Source organism: Ictidomys tridecemlineatus, chromosome 7 (assembly GCF_052094955.1).
Source record: "Ictidomys tridecemlineatus isolate mIctTri1 chromosome 7, mIctTri1.hap1, whole genome shotgun sequence".
Classification (NCBI taxonomy): Eukaryota; Metazoa; Chordata; class Mammalia; order Rodentia; family Sciuridae; genus Ictidomys; species Ictidomys tridecemlineatus.
This window is the reverse complement of record NC_135483.1, coordinates 44,231,497-44,251,331: the sequence shown is the minus strand read 5'-3', so window position 1 is coordinate 44,251,331 and position 19,835 is coordinate 44,231,497. Positions and strand designations below refer to the sequence as shown.

Genomic DNA, 19,835 nt, shown 5'->3' with positions numbered 1-19,835 from the left:
CTAGATTCTTGCTTCCACTGCCCCAAGTTGGGAGCCTCAGGCACCTCTTCCCCCTTTGCTGCCTGGCCCACAGGCAGCTTCCAGTTGTGACCAGCTTCCCAGCACTACTTTCCCACTAACGAGGCTCCAGTGGAGGCTGTGTGGTATGCTGGGGTAGGCTGACCCTTCCCCAGATGGGGCTGCTCTACCATGTTCTCAGTGGAGAGGGGGTTTCAGCCACTTTCAGCTAGTAACAATCCCTCTACAAGTTCTTTCTAGATGGATTCTTAAGACAACCCACTGCATGGGTCCTCCCTCTGGTTTAAGTTTTTGCTGTACAGAGGTGGGAAGATGCCATGTTTAATTTCTTCTTGGGTGACTAGTGTGTGGTGGGCTCCACAAAAAAGCTGCCATGTCCTGAACGTCTTTCTGGCTATGATTTGGTTTAAACTTTTGATCTCCCCCAGTGACCATGTTTTAATTTGGTCTGCTTTTCTTTCCAGCTGTTATTAAGGGAATGGCCTTCTGTGCTTTTTTTCTCCTTGTTTCTCTCTGGGTTGCCCCTTTTACCTTCCCCACCTTGATCCAGGTTTGGGGTTGGAAAACTCTGTCCTTATTTTCTGCTCTAGTAGTTGAACTTCAAGTCCCAGGTCTCAGTCAGGGTTGGAGTTTCACATGTTGACACCATGTTTTCTTGCAATTTATTCTTTTTTTTTTCTTTTTTTGTCTTATACTTGCCTTTTTATTATATTAAAGGTATGAAAGACTCATGTATTCTATCTTCCTACTAGGGATGAGAGGCTACATTTTTTTAAATCTCAAATACATCTAAATGCTTTTAAAACCAATAAAAATAGGAGTTAAATAATCAAAATACAGCTGATGTATTGGTTGCAGCTCATTCCATCCTGTCAATTTCTTAAGTAAACATTATAAAACTCTGAGTAAAGTTTTCCCGTAATTCCTTGTCCATTAAGTATCATTTCTTTTTGCATTTTGCCTTTCATTTTTTAAAAAACAAGGAACCTTTTAAATATTTATAATTACAAGGTATTATGTAACATCTCCACACTATTTGCAATTAAAGTAAAACTGTAAAGGATATATATAAAATGTGTAGAATGTTATTCATTGATAATTCTCTAAATACCCATTGCCGTGGTCTTAAATACGCCTACATGGTAGCTATATTATTTTTTACCAAATATGACACTTTTAGTAGTAAGCATTAAACATATAATGATAATCTTTATTATTGAGAGTTTACTTTTTCCAAAACTTAAGGACTTCTAGGACATTAAGAATGAGAACATATAAACCGAAGTTGTGAAAAATGCCTAGTAACAGTTGTATGAAATGTACTTAGCAATTCTGAGATTTATATGAATTTGGAAAGCACATGCTATAAAATTACTTGACTTAAAAATTAATGTTAAGCCAGGCACAATGACAATGCCTGTAATCCCAGTGCCTGGAAGGCTGAGACAGGAGGATCATGAGTTCAAGGCCAGCCTCAGCAACGGGGAGGCACTAAGCATCTCAGTGAGACCCTGTTTCTAAATAAAATACAAAATAGGGCTGGGTGTGTGGCTCAGTGGTTTGAATACACCTGAGTTCAATCCCTGGTACAAAAAATAAAATAAAAAATTACTGTTGAGTATATATTCATTCAGAATATAAGGCAAAAACCATTAGATTCCCTTGTAAATTTTGTAATAGTGTGCTAAACTTCAAGTCAGTATTTATTATTTCAAGAATTTAGGGGCATAGCACTATGAAATTTAATTCAGTATGAAACTGGCAGAATAAATAGAAATAAAATATTAGCATATATGACATCTGTGATAACTAACTACAGTGCCTAAACACAAAGAGAGTCAATTCTTGGGCTTTTTAAAGAGCAAATACTTAAATTCAGCTATATACTCTTTTCTTTTGCAGATTGCAGATTTTGGTTTATCAAAATGGCGTATGATGTCTCTCTCACAATCACGAAGTAACAAATCTGCTCCAGAAGGAGGGACAATTATCTATATGCCACCTGAAAACTATGAACCTGGACAGAAATCAAGGGCCAGTGTCAAACATGATATATATAGGTACTGCATCTTGTCTAAAACATAAGATTAATCAACCAGAATTTTGAAACTTTAAAGTATGATTTTTTAATTCTTCTTCCGTAATTGTGGTGAACATAAATTAGAAACCACAGTAATTAATATTTTTCAAATTAAAGGTGCTGTCCTTTAAGAAACTTTTGTATTCTTTAAAAAAAATGTTAAAAGTTCTTCTATTAATTTGTAATATGTACTCAAATGTTCTTATCATATGCCCTGGGGAGGCATAGAGAAACTGATTCCTCATAGCTTAGCTTTAAATTTTTCAACCTTTCAATCTCTGTTATCTGTTCATATTTTTAGAAAAATGAATAAGCTTATAAATGTACTGGGGATTTTTCTATTTTAAGAATCCCTGATGCTTGTAAATGTGTGCCAAAGGAATTTGATAAAATCGTGTTTTTGTGTTTCAATGCAGATTACTTATAATCTCATAATACAGTAATAAGTATAATACATTGTTCTTGGTAGTGGTTGTTTGACAAGAGAAAAGGAAAGTGATAATTTTTAATGCATAGAATTAGGGGTGGGTGCATTCACTTCATGTATAAGTTAAACTAGTGTCTTTTAACATGATAATTTATGCAAAATCAGACATTTACCATGAATACATTTTATGTCCCTTTAAAAGAACTTTTTTCTATCTTTAAAAAATAATCTACCTGACAAATACAAAGATGCTTTTTAGCAATTAATGCTATAGCTCTACAAAAAAAAAAAAAAAACTGTAGAGTTAATTAATCTTTTCCAAAAAGATTTTAATTTTTGTTACTTCTAATTAAATCCAATGCCAGCCAATCCATATTAGTGACTGCATTAAAACACCAGGTATAAATCTTGTACATTCACACTATTGTATGAATAAATATTCTTTTTATATTCTGTTCCCTGATATTTTTAGCCGATTTTATATATTATTCTGAGGAAAGGGAACAAAAATATTTACATATTCTAGCCAACAATTCTTGAAAGCTGATTTGATTTTGTAAAAAAAAGACCAACTTAAATCTACTTATTCATTTTGTGAATTATGCCATTATGTTCAATTTTGGTATTCCCTGTCAGGGAAAATGAGGAAATGTTATTTCTTGATTTGAGTGAGCATTTCCTCTGTAATCTTCACTCTCCCTCTAAGACTGTGTGTCAGTACCTAATCGATTCAATGTGTCCATTTTGGATGCACAGTTAATTTGGTAGTGCACTAAAACTTCTATATCCTACTTAATCATTGATCCCAAATATAAGCTTAGTGAACCCTAAGTGATTTACAATCAAAGTTTAATTGTAAGCAGAATATTTTCAGAATAAACGGTCAACAGAGTAGGGCTACATAAGACAGACATTTTTATGTTCTTTATTTTGTGTAAAAAGTAGAATCATGTAATTAGAGAGCATGGCTTACCTGAGTATTCAGGAATGACAATTAATTTTCCTCTAAAATGATAACTTTAAACTTTTATTACAGTAACTTCCTGGATGTTTTCAAGTTAAGATTAATTCCCATTCAAAATAATGCTTTGTATGAGCATTCATCCTCTTGGTTGCATGTGGTGATTCTTTAAGCAGCATTTCAACCACCTTCACTTTAAGAAATGCTATCTGCACAGTCTGCTTTTAAATTAGTTCTGTTTTAATTTATTATGCAAAGCTCACATATAACATATAATATATAAATCACATTTAATTTAAAATAAATGTTTTTATTTTAAACAGCTATGCAGTTATCATGTGGGAAATGTTATCCAGAAAACAGCCTTTTGAAGGTAACTTACTGTGACTTCCTTATTCTTGGTAGCATCAGGTTGTTAGGCCACACTCAGAACTATCTAAAGCTTATCTTATTTTAAATCTATAACTTATTTCATACAAAAAGCACTATAAAAATATAGCAGTTTATTAATTATGCATATCTGTGTACTCCAAAGTATACTGGATTAAAGATCTGTTCTGATTTCACCATATACTGGAGAGTGTACTGGATTAAAGATCAGAAAAATCTAGATTCTAATTCTTGATCTGACAGTAATTAGCTCATGATCAAGCTTCTTGACTTCTCATTTTTTGTCTTCTATAAGAGTTATGAATAACTATTTTCAAGATCCATTCTATAAAAATTTAATTAATATTTCTTTTGGAAAGACTGCTAAACTTTGAAAAATAATGTCTTTTTCTTTCTCTGATAATATTGGTTTTATTTGGAGGTTTATATAGGTCAGCTTGCTGTGTAACAATTTCAAAATCTCATTGGCTTACAAAGTAAACATTTATTTCTTATGCACATTAGATATTAGTCACTGTAACTCCTCTTGCCCTGCTAGGTTTCACTCAGCCCTACTGAGCTCTGCCCAGCTCTGCTCTACTCATGTCCCCTTGACAAAATCGCAAAACAGGGCCAAGCCCAGAATTAATGAAATGAGGAAGTAAATTCTCCCACAGGAGGTGGACAGGTCTGATACTACCCGGGAATTGCACAGATTCCTTTTACAGAAAGGGGTAGGATGAATCATTCCTAGAATTTTAAGATTCCCTCATTTTCATTAAGCTAGATTGGGTGTTTAATATACTGGAGCATAATATCTTTCTACTTAATGACATATTTGTTTTGACAGACGTCATCAATCCTTTGCAGATTATGTACAGTGTGTCTCAAGGACATCGACCTGACACTACTGAAGAAAGTTTGCCATTTGATATACCTCATCGAGCAGTCATGACCTCTCTAATAGAAAGCGGATGGGCACAAAATCCAGATGAAAGACCTTCTTTCTTAAGTGAGTATACAGTTTTAATCTGGACCCTTTGAATTACAGAAATAACCGATAGAGTGTGAATAAAATATTGGAAATTATGCAAATTACCTGAGTAGCTCAAAGTTGTCTGAATTCTTTTCACCTTTGTTACTCCTAGCACTTATATATAGGGACTGTTTCTAGAGAAGAATAGAGAATGTATAACAGAAAAGAGAAATTTCTGACAGGAGTAACAGTTCCATTCATGTATTCAGCAAGTATTTGTTGAACACTTAGCATCTGACACCTACTCACTGGAATAAGCACCCAAAGCAAATAAACAAAATATAAATTACTAACTTCCCAAGAGCTCACATTTAGTCAAAAAGGCAGAAAACAAATCAGGTACAGATTGTAAATTCTTATGAGACAATAAGCATGATAGTAGACTAGTTAAGGAAAGGGCTTTATAAGGAGCTAATATTTGAGTTGAGATTTGAAGCTTAAAAAAAGCTAGTCATTCAAAAGCTAAATGAAGAGTGTTTCAATCTGAGAAAACAGCAAGATTCTGAGCCTAGAAGAAGAAAACATTTCTATTTGTAGGCAACAAAAAGTAAGTCTATTTAGCTGGAATTTAGTGAGCAAGGAATGAAGTAAAGGAGGTGAGAATAGAGAGGTGATAAAGATGTTGGCCATCGTAGAAGGTTAAATTTTTTTTCAAGTGTGATGGAAAGCCATCATAGTGTGTTTTGCAGGGAAGTATGGTCTGATTTAAGACTAGGTGAAATTACTTTTGCTACTGTGTGGGAAACTGGAGAAAGGCAAGAATAGAAGCAAAGAGACCAGCTAGGAAGTCTTTCATTAATTGTCTAATTAGGTGATGTTTCTGGAGATAGAAAAATTATACAGATTTAAGATGTATTTCAGAGGAACAGTGACAAAATTCTGGTGAAAGTCATCTAAATGTGAATGTAGGAGAAAATTTTCATGGCCTTGGATTAAGCAGAGTTCTGAAATTTGACATCAAAACAGAATTTATAAAAACAATTGATAATGGGACTTTAAAAAATTAGAAACTTTTAAGCTTCAGAATGCACACTGAATCAGGAAAAGACAAGCTACAGACAGGGAAAACTTATTGTATATCATGTATCTGATAAAAGGATTTGAATCTAGGAATATAAAGCACTCTGACAATTCAATAATTGGTCAAATAACATAATTTTAAAAATGAATAGAAGACTTGAATTTCACCAAAGGAATTATACAAATGATTTTAAAAAATGAAAAGGTGATTAACATTATTAGAAAATACAGATTAAAACTACAAGGGCTGGGCTTGTGGCTCAGTGGTAGAGCACTTGCCTAGCATATGTGAGGCACTGAGTTCAATTTTCAGCACTGCATATAAATAAATAAATGAATGAAATAAAGGTCCATCAACATCTAAAAAAAACTTTTTTAAAAAAATTACATAAAAATACCATTACATATCTACTTAAATAACTATGACTAAAAAGACACATAATAAGTGTTGACAGTGACATGAAGAAGCAAAACACTCATAGATAGTGGATAGGAATGTAATGTGGTTGTTTTAGTCAGCTTTTTCACTGCTGTGACTAAAAGGATCCAACCAGAACAATTTTAGGGGAGGAAAAGTTTATTTAAGGGCTCACAGTTTCAGAGATTTTAATGCATAGAAAGTCAGTTCCATTCCTCAGGGCTCAAGGTGAGGCAGGACATCATGTGGCACAGGGAAGCAGCTCACATAATGACCATGAAGCAGCGAGAGAGGTCTCCACTTGCCAGATAAATATATACCCCAAATGCACTCCCCCAGTTCCCACCTCCTCCAGCCACACCCTACCACTTCAGTTACCACTCAGTTAATGCCTATCAAGGGATTAATTCACTCATTGGGTTAAGATTCTCAAAATCCAATTATTTCTCCTCTGAACCTCTTGCATTGTCTCACCCATAAGCTTTTGGGGGACACTCACATCCAAACCAGCCATGGGGAAAATGGTTTGGAAGTTTATTAACAATGAAAAATAACTTTACTGTGCAACCCTGTAATTCCACTCACAGGTAGTTACCTAAGAGAAATAAAAACATGTTCATACAAAGACTTTTATATGAATAATCATTGTAGCATTATTCAGATTGCCAACAAGTGGAAAGCATCATAATTACTGATACTACTATAATAATATGCAAATTTGTTGCTCAAGGGAGAAACTAGGGCTCCTTGTATAAAATTGAACTTCATTCACAGACAGTCTGGACTGAGTAGAGAATATTGACAATAAAGAGTCAAGTACCCATATTAGACCTCTGAGCCATTCAAGCACTTAGAAACATGAGTAGAAGAAGAAAAAAAGAAATTAAAAATTAGAAGAAATAGAAAGTGTAGTCTCTTGTATCTCAGAAGCCACAAGAAGAAAAGTTTCCGGGAGGAAATACCAGTCAGCCATGTTTAATCTGCCAAGAATCCAAATAAAATAAGTAAGAGGTTAGTTGGGTATAGTGGTGGGAGGCTGAGATAGGCGGCTCTCTTGAGCCTAGGAGTTCAAGTTCAGGGGTCAGCCTAGAAAACATAGCAACACCCCATCACAAAACAACAATAATAAAACAATTTCCCACCACTGTCATCATTGGAAACCCAAACAAATGTAATTTTAATGGCAATACAAAAGCAGACTGATGTATATCTAAAAATCAATTAACTGGAAAGAAATAGGGAAAATTTATATATAAGATTTTTACTCATTTTTAAATTGTTATTTGTTCTGTTATTGAACTGTCAGAGTTCTTTATATATTCTAGGTACAAGTCCTTTAGCAGATATGTGACATGCAAATATATTCTCCAATTAGTAGCTTATCTTTTTATTTTTTTCCTTAACAGTATTTTTCTGAAGTGCAAAAATGTTCATATTTTTGAAGTACAATGATCAGGGTTTTTTTATGGATCCTGTTTTTGATGTTTTATCTAAGAAATCTTCCTAACTCAAGGTGATGAAGATTTTTTTCTATGTTTACATTTAGGCTGTGATCCTTTTCAAAATAATTTTTATGTGTGATGGTGAGATAAGGATCTAAACTATCGGTTTTCATGTGACTTTACATCACTATTTCTTAAAAAGACTGCCCTTTCCCCCATTGAATCGACTTAGCCCCCTTGTTGAAGATCAGTTGACCATGATTGTAAGAGTTTATATTCAGACTCTCAATTCTATTCCTTTGATCCTTATGTCTAACTTTATACCAGTAATAAAAATTCTTTAAAAAAGCTGGCTGTCATTAGTTTAACTTAGGGCTTTATGACTTAAATGTTAACATTTTAACTTAATGATTACAATCAATCTGAACTCAGATTATGATTTGTTTTTTCTTATCTAGAGTGTTTAATAGAGCTTGAGCCAGTTCTGAGAACATATGAAGAGATAACTTTTCTTGAAGCTGTTATTCAGCTAAAGAAAACAAAGGTAAATTGCCCTATGAAATGCTAGAAATTGGAACTTTAAACAACTCTCTGTGACTTATGAAGTTTTTAGATTAGTTTTTATCTATAGACTTTACACAGATATGGGTTATAGTTTTAAGATAGGAGAATTTATCAGAGACTTTGAATACTACCTTTCCCTGTCACCACAGGGTTTTTCTGTATTTTTCAGAAATGACCAACTTCAGATTTAACATTCCAGAATCTTCATATATCAGCTATAAATTTAAAATGTGTAATGAAAGGCCATCTATATATAATGAGTGTGAATATCACACAGGGGTGGTTGTGTATGTGTGTTTTAATTTACATTTACCTTCCTTAAGTTTTAATATCTTACAAAGTAGTAGATACCTGGGTTCTTCGATTTATCTTTTTATTCATTATAATTGGGTTTTTTTGAGATTTATTGTCAAGATAAGTTACAGAATTTTATTATAATTGAAGCCCCAAAATGTATCTTTAATTGCTTGGGGGTTGTTTCTTTGCTTGCTTGTTTTGTTTTGTTTTTATTTTCTCACTCAAATAGTCCTTATTGCTTGGACAAAAGTAGCAATAGAAGTTAATGTGAATTACCTAGGACAGTTGTTTGATCATTCTGGCTCCTGTGGATCAGAAGAACATAAAGGACTGTTACTCTAGGGTTTTCTGATTATTTAAAATTGTTTAAAAAGCTGCTGTAGTCCTTTAGGGCTGAGTAAGGATGGATTAGCATTTGCTAGGTTTCATTAAATTGCACTTAATATTTGATAATAAAAACCACCAGTTTGGGGTCGGGGATGTGGCTCAAGAGGTAACGTGCTCACCTGGCATGCACAGGGCGCTGGGTTCAATCCTCAACACCGCATAAAAATAAAATAAAGATATTGTGTCCGCCGAAATATCCCTCTCTCTCTCTCTCTCTCTCTCTCTCTCTCTCGCTCTCGCTCTCACTCTAAAAAAAAAAAAAAAAAAGGCATCAGTTACCCAAACTCTTAGGTTATGGAACAAGCACAGTCTACAGTTAACTTTATTACTTAATGAGACTGCTTTCTCCTTGTGATTCACTACATCTTTTAACATAACCTTTAGTTTAGTTTAAAAGAAAATACAAAGGAAACAACTAATCCAACTTCAAATTTGTGGTAGCAATATTCATGCCTGAGTTTTGGCAGGAACTTAAAAAGGAACTACTGTTTTTGAGATCTTTTGAAAAACTTTTCACTAACTTTCTTACTTCTTTTTTTTTTGCAGGGATTGGGGGTGGGTACCAGGGATTGAACTCAGGGGCACTCTACCCCTGAGCCACATCCCCAGCCCAATTTTTTTATTTAGAGACACGGTCTCACTGAGTTTCTTAGCATCTTGCTTTTGCTGAGACTGGCTTTTAACTCAGGATCCTTCTGCCTCAGCCTCCTGAGATTACAGGCATGCGCAGGGCTTGACTCCCTCACTTCTGAGAAATCCTTTCCAGAGCATACCAGTTTCTCCACTTGATAGATACAAACCTCAGAAAATATCTCTTTCTGCCTAATTATTTCAGTTCCTTTTTTTCCTCCTTACAATTTTTTCTTGTCCTTCCAAACAAAGCTGGATGGAAGGGCCTGTTGTCTTAGTTATGAAGGGGAAGTTTCAAGGGGATGATGGCCAGTGTCTCACTGGGGGATTCTTCTGCCCAGAGGAATCCAAGCCACCATAAATGGCCACCCTAAATCTTATTATCTCAAATAATTAACAAATAATAAAACACAAACACTCAGAATATATATTTACAAAAGTGAAGCCCTTAATAAATCTACTCCACACGGGTTCTTGAACTAGACAAAGACAAAATGGCTCCAGTATTTTATTTAAGGGAGTACGTCAAAGGCAGGGGCAGTTTCAAGGGTGAAGTCTGACTTTCCTGATGTCTTGTGGTCAGCAGATTTATTGACATCTTGGCAGGTCACACCCATCTCAGGTGCCCTGTGGGATCTTGGGCAGAGCTTGAGGGGGAGGTTCACCTGCATCAGTCGATCAGTCCCTGAGGAGTGCTACAGGGAGTTGGCAATGCCAGACCTGTCCCCTCATTAGGCTGCTATGCACAAGAGTCCACACACAGCTGTTGGACGGCTCATGACAGTTACGAGAACCATTCTAGATCATTTTTGTTTCTAGCACTAGGATTCTATATATAACATTAAGTTTTAAAGAAATTTTGGCCTTTAAAGTAAAGTATATATTTTCAGATATATTAATACCATTTAGTAATAGCATTACTTTCTTCAGTGTTTTTAAGTTGCAGTATTGCTTTCACTTGGAGTTGTTATAGTTTGGGGTGTTTTGGTTTGGTTTGGTTTTCTCTTTAAACCCTTGTATCATTCTGTGAAGCTGCTAAAGCGAAAATATCATCTGATTTTTACAGATTAGATATCTAAGGTATAGAGAAGTTGTCACTTAAATATCACCTCACATAGCTAGTTAATAGCAGGGCCAACCGTAGAATACAAATATAATAAGATTTTTCATAAAGAAATTTCTGAAAATGAAGATCACTATCTAGAGTGACTTATTTTGTTTGCCTTTCCTACATTTTTTTCCAATTTTTTGAACCAGCTCTTGCAATTCATGTTTCCACAGATAAATGCTTCCTACATCTTGAATAGTAAAACTTGAATAAAAAAATTATTTCATTTCTTAGGGACTGATTTTACTGCTTGATGGGCAATTTGAATTATCACCTGGTCAGTTACTAATGCATATTCAGTTACATTTATATGAAATGTTTTGTTCAAGTTACAGAAAACCTTACACAATGGACACATAGAATAAAACTAATTTTAAAGTTTCATATAAAAATGAATTTACAGGGGATAGGGTTGTGGCTCCGTGTAGAGTACTTGCCTGGCAAGTGTGAGGCACTGGGTTCAATTCTCAGCACCTCATAAAAATAAATAAATAAATGTCCATTGACAACTAAAAGAAATATTTTTTAAAAAACAAGTTTATGGATGTTTATTGAACTACTGTGTACCAAATATTATAGTTGATGTGTTGTGTACACAGTTGAATAGGAATTTTTTACTTCTAATAGAACAGGTAGTCATAACTGAATAATGGAGGGCTCAGTGCAAAACTCAGCAGTTTTTAAAGTTCTGAAAAGCAGTTGGCATTATGTTGGTCTGAGGAAAAAAACAGACATATAGGTTGTTTTTCTGTTGTTTGACTGGTTTTTTGCAGTACTAAGTATTGAACACAGGGGTACTTTACCACTGAGCTACATTCGAGCATTTTTCGTTTTTTACAAGTAATCATAGGTCCTGTTTGCATATATTACACTTAATTCTCTTTATAGTAAGTGTATAAAACATATTATTATCTATAATTTATAGATATGATAAATTGAGATACATTCTCATGCTTGAGGTCAAATAGTTAGGTATTCTTGGATTCTGAACCACATCTGATTGGCTACTTGACCTCCACCATTCCATTATAACATATTAGTTCCTTTACTAAGTCCAAGCCTTCGTTTCTTATCAATAAAACAAAAATAATAGTACAAACCCAGTGCATGAAACAGTTAATGGAAACAGTTAATGCTAAATAATCATTGATAGAAAATGTGTGTATGTGTGTGCTACACACACACACACACCAAAATTTAATAAGTAATGATTTTTTTTTTAGTTGTAGATGGACATGCTATTTTTATTTGGTTTTGGTTTTTTTTTTTTATGTGGTGCTGAGGATCGAATCCAGGGCCTCACGCATGCGAGGCAAATGCTCTACCGCTGAGCTACAATCCCAGCCCAAGTACCTAATTCTTACCAGGCACTTTATATTTATTATCTCAATTTTTAGGGACAATCCTGCATGCAGGTATTATTTTAAAAATGAAGCCCTGAGACTCTGATCGATCAATAATCTGCTCAAGGCAATCAGTTAATATGAGACATAATTGATGGTCTCTCTATCTAAGGATATTTCCATTTTTTTATACTATCTCTGCCTATAAGTTATATACTGTGTTCTCAACCAATTTAGAGTTTGTTTCCATTGATTTTGTATAAATATATAAAATGTGTTAAGTATGGGCTGGGATGTGGCTCAAGTGGTAGCACACTCGCTTAGCATGTGTGAGGCACTGGGTTCGATTCTCAGCACCACATAAAAATAAAATAAAGATATTGTGTCCACCTAAAAAAAAACTAAAAAATAAATATTTTTTAAAAATGTGTTAAGTAAGTGTATTTTACTTCTAATTTCCTAATTGCTTCCAATTAAAGTGCGTGTATATGTTCATTCCAGTTACAGAGTGCCTCGAGTACTGTTCACTCATGTGACAAGAGGAAGGAGGTGTCTCTGAACATACCTGTAAATCATGGTCCCCAGGAGGTAAAAAAAAAAAAAATACACACACATACACATGCAAATGTACATTTTACACACACACACACACACACATATATATATATTCTTACATATATATATATGTAAGAATATGAAAAAGCACTCAGTCTAACCCCTTCTTTTAACAATAGGGAACTAAAGCTCAGGAAGCTTTTAGAATTTGGTAGCCCAGGGCAAACTTGAAATCAGCTTCTCTGATTCTCTTTCATCACTGATCCCATCAAATCATAAAATTTTTTTTCTTTGGCATTGACTTCTGTCCCTGTCATTTTGTACAGTTAATAATGATCTAGGGTGTGTTATATGGGCAACTTATTGATTGTAACTCTACTACATTATTTATGCTGCCTAGTCCTTGCCTTTTATAGTAATTAATAAGAGAGAAAGTCTTTTTTTTTTTTCTCTCTCACCGAGAAGAAAGATTTCTTTTGGAGCACTCTTTCAGATTTATTTCATGAGTTGTTTTTTCAAAAATATATATATTCACTTTACAGATTCAGAAAAGTAATAATGCCTTCAAAAAAACCTAAAGCAGAATATGTGGTTTTTTAAGTCACTTTATATAAACCATCTCATTTGATCCTTGAGCCTATGCATGCATATTTGAGATAGACAATACAAGAATCAGAGAGCCAGAGAGTTAAATGCCTTGTCAAAGATTAGTCAGTAATTCCATGACAGAGCTAGGAGTAGAGTCAATTTCTCCATTACTTTTTCAAGGGTTTCCACTTCTGATTGAAGGAACCTAATGATAAACCATTGGGGTAAGTCAGTAGATAACCCAGATTCCAAATTTCTTATCCACTATTCAAGCCACTGGACAAAGCCTCTGAGATCATATAGATTATACTGAAAAAAAATATTTCTAGTAATTGTTGCCCATCTCCTCCATTTGATAAGAAAATTAAGTTTGTATTTGTTGAGTATTTTATATATGTTCCTTTAATTCTCTAAGTTATAATCTGTTAATAGTTCTAAATCTTTGTAAACTAAAAGCAAGAACTGTTAGAAACTCAAGCTGTATAACTTAAAAAAAATTTTTTTTATTACCCATTAGGAGTAGTCTCCCTAAACCTATTTATCATTTGTTTACTTTAGGAATCATGTGGATCCTCTCAGCTTCATAAAAGCAGTAGTTCTCCTGGAACCTCAAGGTCCCTATCAACTCCCCAAGAAAACGACTTTTTATCTGGTACATTAATTTTTCAATCAGAATTGATTTCAAGTTTTCCATTTTCTTTCAAGGTCATATTCTTGGCAGGGAGTTATGGTTTGTATTGAATATACTTTCATATGTATTCATAACTCATTTTCTTAAATGACAAGGTCTAAAGATGTGAAGATAGCAGTGGCATGTTCAATACACACATTTAAGTATTAAAGGTGTTGTGTTAGATACTTAAAAAAAAAAAAGTTCTTAACAAGAGAGGAGAAATGTTTGTAAGTTACCTCAGTATGAAATAGAAACAGATGTGGGGGTTGGTAACTAGGGATTGAACACTGAGCACCTTACCATTGAGCCACATCTCAAGCCCTGAAACTTGCAATCCTTCTACCTAAGCCTCCCAAATCACTGAGATTATAGACGTGCATCACTGCACCTAACTTCAAGAGTAATACTGAGTACCGCTCTTTACAGGGTACTTCAACAGCAGCTTTGAAAGGGAGGTAGTCTTCATTTTATAGATTAAGAACCCTCTGGATCACAGAGCTAGTAGCAGGCAAACCCAAGACTGGACTGAAATCAGGTCCTTTAAGGAGGACTTTTATGTCACTCCGATACATCAAATTGTTATCATGATGACACCGTTTCTGGCCTGGACATCTAGTTATAAAACAGAAGCATTCCAGACAAAAAGAACAACACAGAGGCCCAAGACCAAGAAGACACACAACAGTGAGTAGTTTGGTTTGGTTGATGAAGAGGGTGAATGAAAGAAGATAGATAAGTAGGCAGGGGAGTTACATTGTCCAGAATTCTGACACTCAACTCAGCTCCTTGGTATGTTGAATTGAGGAGGGAGTAATGTTGGAAAATTTTTGAGCAGGAATGTGTTATGATAAAATTCTTCAATGTAGGAGACTTTTACCAAAGTACTGATAAGTGATTATGAAAACTGATCCAGAGTGAAAACAAGCAGAGATGGTGTGAGAATTATTATGGAGGCCTCACTGATAGGAGTTGTAACTTTTCACTTGAAGAAGTTAAGAAAGAAAAAAAAAGATAAAGATAAACAAGTTGTTAAACCTGGTCCCTGGGTGAATATTAATGCTACTCACAAAAATAAGAGTTGAAGCAGGTCTTAGAGTTAGTGAATGATGATGGAAATTTTTAACTTTTTTTTTTTTAATTTGAGGTTCTAGCATTACATATGGAGGTGATGTCCAGTGGGCTGTTGAAAATGTAAAACCATATTCAACAATGATAGAAAATTTAATTACACAGATCTAAGAACACAGATGGACAATTGAGACTCTGAGCGAGGCTGGATAGAATTAGGAGAGGATGGAATGTCATATATAGATTGATACATTTAAAAATGTATATTAACTACATATTGACACATGTATAGAGCTCATGTTTAAAGTGCAATGGAAGGAAAAGAAGATAGAGAATAAATATGAGACTATGAGAAGAAATGAAATTCCACAGCTCATAATTAATATAGAATAGACAACACAGACAAAAGTATAGTAAGAACATATGGTATATACCCTTATTTGATCTAAAACCTGTTTATTTGCAGAATTAGTTTTCTGAGGCAACTTTATTTATTTAGTTAGTTATAGATGAACATAACATGTTCATTTTGTTTGTTTATTCTTGTGTGGTGCTGAGAATCGAACCCAGTGAGGCAAGAGCCACAACCCCAGCCCCTGAGGCAACTTTAATAGCAGTGAAAACCTAAGAGATTGGGGCCTACCTTCTATGCAACCAGAATGTTGATATTTTAGCTAATAGAAATATCTAAGGAATATTTCAGCCCTAATGAAGATCTTGTGTTTTATAGGAAAAACTCCAGACTACTCTTCTATGAATCTACATCAGTCAGTAAATCACAGTTGGGATAGTACTGTTGCTGCATCTCAGAAGGCCATATTCTGTGATCACAAGACCACCCCTTGCTCTTCAACAATAATAAATTCATTCTTAACTGAGAGGTATTCAGGTAAATGTTTACCATGAGACATATTGTAAATGATGCCATCTTACCTCATAAGTATATATCCAGCAGATGCACTGGACAAGATATGTTTGTTGTGTTTCCCCAGTAAGATAAATAAATACATACCCTCTTAAGTAGGAAAACACTTTCAAACTCTGCTGACATAGTATCCCATGAACATCTAATTAAGAAGGAAGTGCTAACAGGAGGTATTACTTACTATGTCACTAAAGGTAAAGCTATTTTTTAATTTAACAAATATTCATATATCCTGTATATTTGAAAGAAATCAAAAAACAAAACCCAAAGAATAAAAGAATATTTTCCCTATGATTTGTGGCATATAAAAGGGTAGTGCTTTTTCTGAAAGGTGAAGGAAAGATAATCCAGATCTCCATGTTTCCTGAAAAAAATATACGGTGTCCCACATTAGCACAATCATACAAAAATTAGGTGTTATGCCTACTTTTTTTTTTTTAGTAATTTTAGTCATTGCTAAATATCCATCCTCACCTTTTTAATTGTTCATTCCTTACCTTTACAGAGCGTCTACAACCTGGTATAGCCCAACAGTGGATCCAGAGCAAAAGGGAAGACATTGTGAACCAAATGACTGAAGCCTGCCTTAACCAATCACTAGATGCCCTCCTGTCCAGGGACTTGATCATGAAGGAGGACTATGAACTTATTAGTACCAAACCTACAAGGACTTCAAAAGTTAGACAATTATTGGACACCAGTGACATCCAAGGAGAAGAATTTGCTAAAGTTATAGTACAAAAGTTGAAAGATAACAAACAAATGGGTCTTCAACCCTACCCAGAAATACTAGTGATTTCCAGACTACCATCTTCAAATTTCCCTCAAAATAAAAGTTTATAAGTAAGTCTTTTCCAAGAAGAAAAGTCAGTTTATAGAAGACTATTTATATCTCTGTTACATTGACATTGTTTTTACAAAATCCATATGAGTATTACAAGCTTTACTGAAGATATTTTTTGGAGGGCAAATGTTATCTCCTTCCATGATATTGCAGTATTTTTTTAAGTTAACATAAGTAAAAAGTTTGCATTTTTGCTACATGTTTCAATTTTACATGCCTCTTTCATTAATTAGAACTATGTTTAGTGTAATAATCTTCTTGTACTTAAAAGTTGTCTTAAAGTAGCGTGTGTTTTTGATAGAAGCCATTTGCACACTCATTTTCTCTGTGGATTATTTATTACTCATCTAAGATTTGATCTTTATGAAGTGTAGACCTTCTATAGACAAACCAGAAATAGCAAAGCATTCCTACTCTGTCTTCCCAGATTCAGATTCTCTCTAAAAAAATCATTCATTCTAAACTCCATGTTCCAGGTTACATTTTTCCTATAAAACAGGATTATTTCAAGGAATACTCTTAATAGCATTATCTGCCCCAACTTTTTAAAATTTTTTTTTTTTAGTTGTTGATGGGCCTTTATTTTATTTATTTTATTTCATACGTGGTGCTGAGAATCGAATCCAGAGCCTCACACATGCTAAGCAAGTGCTCTACCACTGAGCTACAACCTCACCCCCCTGCCCCGACTTTTAACCTCAGCTCTACCGACTGTCAATAACAACCAAGTTCACTAAGGTTAGCAGCCTGATGTGTATTCTCATGCACCTCTTCTTGCTCATAACAAAGTATATGCTAATTTGAGAGAAGGTCATTTCTTAATATTATTATCTTTAATCATCATCCTGCAGCCTACTTTTTGCATTTAGTAGGACAGCATGTATAACTGTCCAGATCAAATATAGATCTAACTATTTAATTGCTGCACAGACTGCTTTTTTTCTTTTTTCTTTTTTCTTCTTCACCCCAACTGTAGCCCAATCAGTAAAGGTACAATGTGAACTTTTTTTTAAATAATGGGCTATATCACTAAATGAAAACCTACAAGGAATAGAAGCCTTTTCCTGAAAAACATCTAACAAAATCAGTAAAAAGTAAGATACAAGATAAATTTGAAAGTACAAATTATCAAGAAACCCCAGACCCATAACTTGAAAAAAAAACTGAATAAAAAAATAAAAGAAATTAACTGGAAAAAAAACAAATAAAAGAAATTTGATGGCATTAAGGAAATTAAAAATTTTTTATTTAAAATAACTCTTTCAATCTCCTGTAGTATTTCATTAACCTTTGCTGTCTCCTTATGTGCCTTTGAGAAGTATGGAAGTTGATAGGGAAAAATGAAAACTAATTAGTTAATCAACTGCACAGCTACCTAGTAACTCTAAAAAGTGATAATATAAAGGTTTAATTTGGGAAACAGTAGAAGAAAAAAAAATTCTTTTGGAGGCTTTCCCTTCTCTATATATTCTTTTTAAAATTCTTTTATATTGATGGCCTCAAACTGACTTATGTTGATTTGGGGGTGGTATATGTGAGTTGATAAAATGAGCTTTGCCCTGCATTTTCCATTTTCTTCAAAGATCTAAAACCTCATCAACTCTCTGCTATGGCTATGTGCTTACCTCACACTTTCTCCCCTGGATCACTGTGTGAAGGACACAGATATAGTCATCCATCATCAGCTCTTCAAACTCTACATGAATAACAACATATTGATTAATAAGAAGACGGTGTCAAGGATCAGAGTGAATCTACAATGAATTCACATCCTTTCATAGAATTATTAGAATCTCTGCAACTGATTTTCATGATGACCCATATTTAAAAGTATAGTGATACTTTGGGAGAAGGTGAGACAGTATGCTGATTAGAGCCAGTCAATACAGAATAGGGTCAGGCACATACAGTGGCCCCTTTCTAAATAACTCTTTAATGAATAATTAATCAGTGGAATAAAAGCTGGAGAAGAAAAGAGGGCATTTCACTTTAATCACATTTCCCAAAATGTAGTACAAGTACAGCTAATAGTGAATGGGGTTAAGAAGTACACAGACATAACACTAAACAACATTTGAATCATATAGTAAATGAGTTTCATTCAGTCCATTTTGGAGCCTTCTGATTAAGAGAAATGTCTTAATTTTGTGCTATCATCTTTTGATCTCCCTTAACAGAACTTCAGAAATAATATTAGCAAGGTCCTGGGGTTACAAATTATACCTCAGTGGTAGAGCGCTTGCCTACCATGTTTGAGGCACTAGGTTCGATCCTCAGCATCACATAAAAATAAATAGAACAAAGGTATTGTGTCTATCTACAACTTTAAAAATACTTAAGAATAGAATATTAGCAAGAATTTTGTAATTATTTTAAACTGTATTTCCTTTGAAAACAAATCACGTTTGACAAATAGTCCTGGTTTTTATGTTTGTAATAATATATAAAGTTTTATAATATTCAAATAAAAAGACACTTTGAAATAGAAATTGTAAATAGGTGGTACATGAGTATGCCAACAATCACACAGAAGTAGTAGAACAATGAGTTGGATTCAGTCTCTAGGATATTGACACCAGATTTTTTGTTGTTGTTGTTTTGTTTTTTTGAGACAGGGACTTGCTAAATTGCTGAGGCTGTCCTAGAACTAGTGATCCTCCTGTTTCAGTGTCCAGAGTTGGTGGGATTACAGGTGTGTGCCACCAGGCCCAGCCAGATAATCCTAATTAGACTAGAAAATGGCATTCTTTACATTGTATTTTATAGCTGTGCTGTCTGGACGTGTAGTCCACACGTCAGCTGCATTAGCATCACCTGAAGCTCGTTAGAAATTCAAATTAAGGCTTCTCTATAGAGGTGGAGTCCAGAAATCTGTTTTAACAAATCCTCCTGGCAATCTCAAGACCATAGTTTTAAGAGCTACTATAAGTAGAACTGTGCATAACATAATTTCTCTTTAGGCTTACAAATCAATTTTTCTTACTTCTGATTGCCATGTTTGTCTTCAGAATGTATAGTCTCTGAACTGAGGTTTGATTGGAAATTTTTACTTTTGCATCCAACCTGAATTCCCAAAGCATTT

General features: G+C 34.2%; 1 protein-coding gene across 1 annotated transcript in view; it reads left to right on the top strand.

The window, feature by feature from the left end:
* Positions 1-19,242, top strand: part of Ripk2 (receptor interacting serine/threonine kinase 2) — a 48,494-nt gene extending 29,252 nt beyond the window's left edge. Inside the window, exons 4-11 of the mRNA XM_005328636.5 lie at positions 1,921-2,078; positions 3,810-3,859; positions 4,706-4,867; positions 8,230-8,315; positions 12,602-12,688; positions 13,802-13,895; positions 15,715-15,873; positions 16,415-19,242. Of these exons, the coding sequence (XP_005328693.1) occupies positions 1,921-2,078; positions 3,810-3,859; positions 4,706-4,867; positions 8,230-8,315; positions 12,602-12,688; positions 13,802-13,895; positions 15,715-15,873; positions 16,415-16,752 (1,134 nt within the window). The 3' untranslated portion in view covers positions 16,753-19,242. The remainder of the gene's footprint in view (positions 1-1,920; positions 2,079-3,809; positions 3,860-4,705; positions 4,868-8,229; positions 8,316-12,601; positions 12,689-13,801; positions 13,896-15,714; positions 15,874-16,414) is intronic.
* The last annotated feature ends 593 nt before the right edge of the window (positions 19,243-19,835 follow it).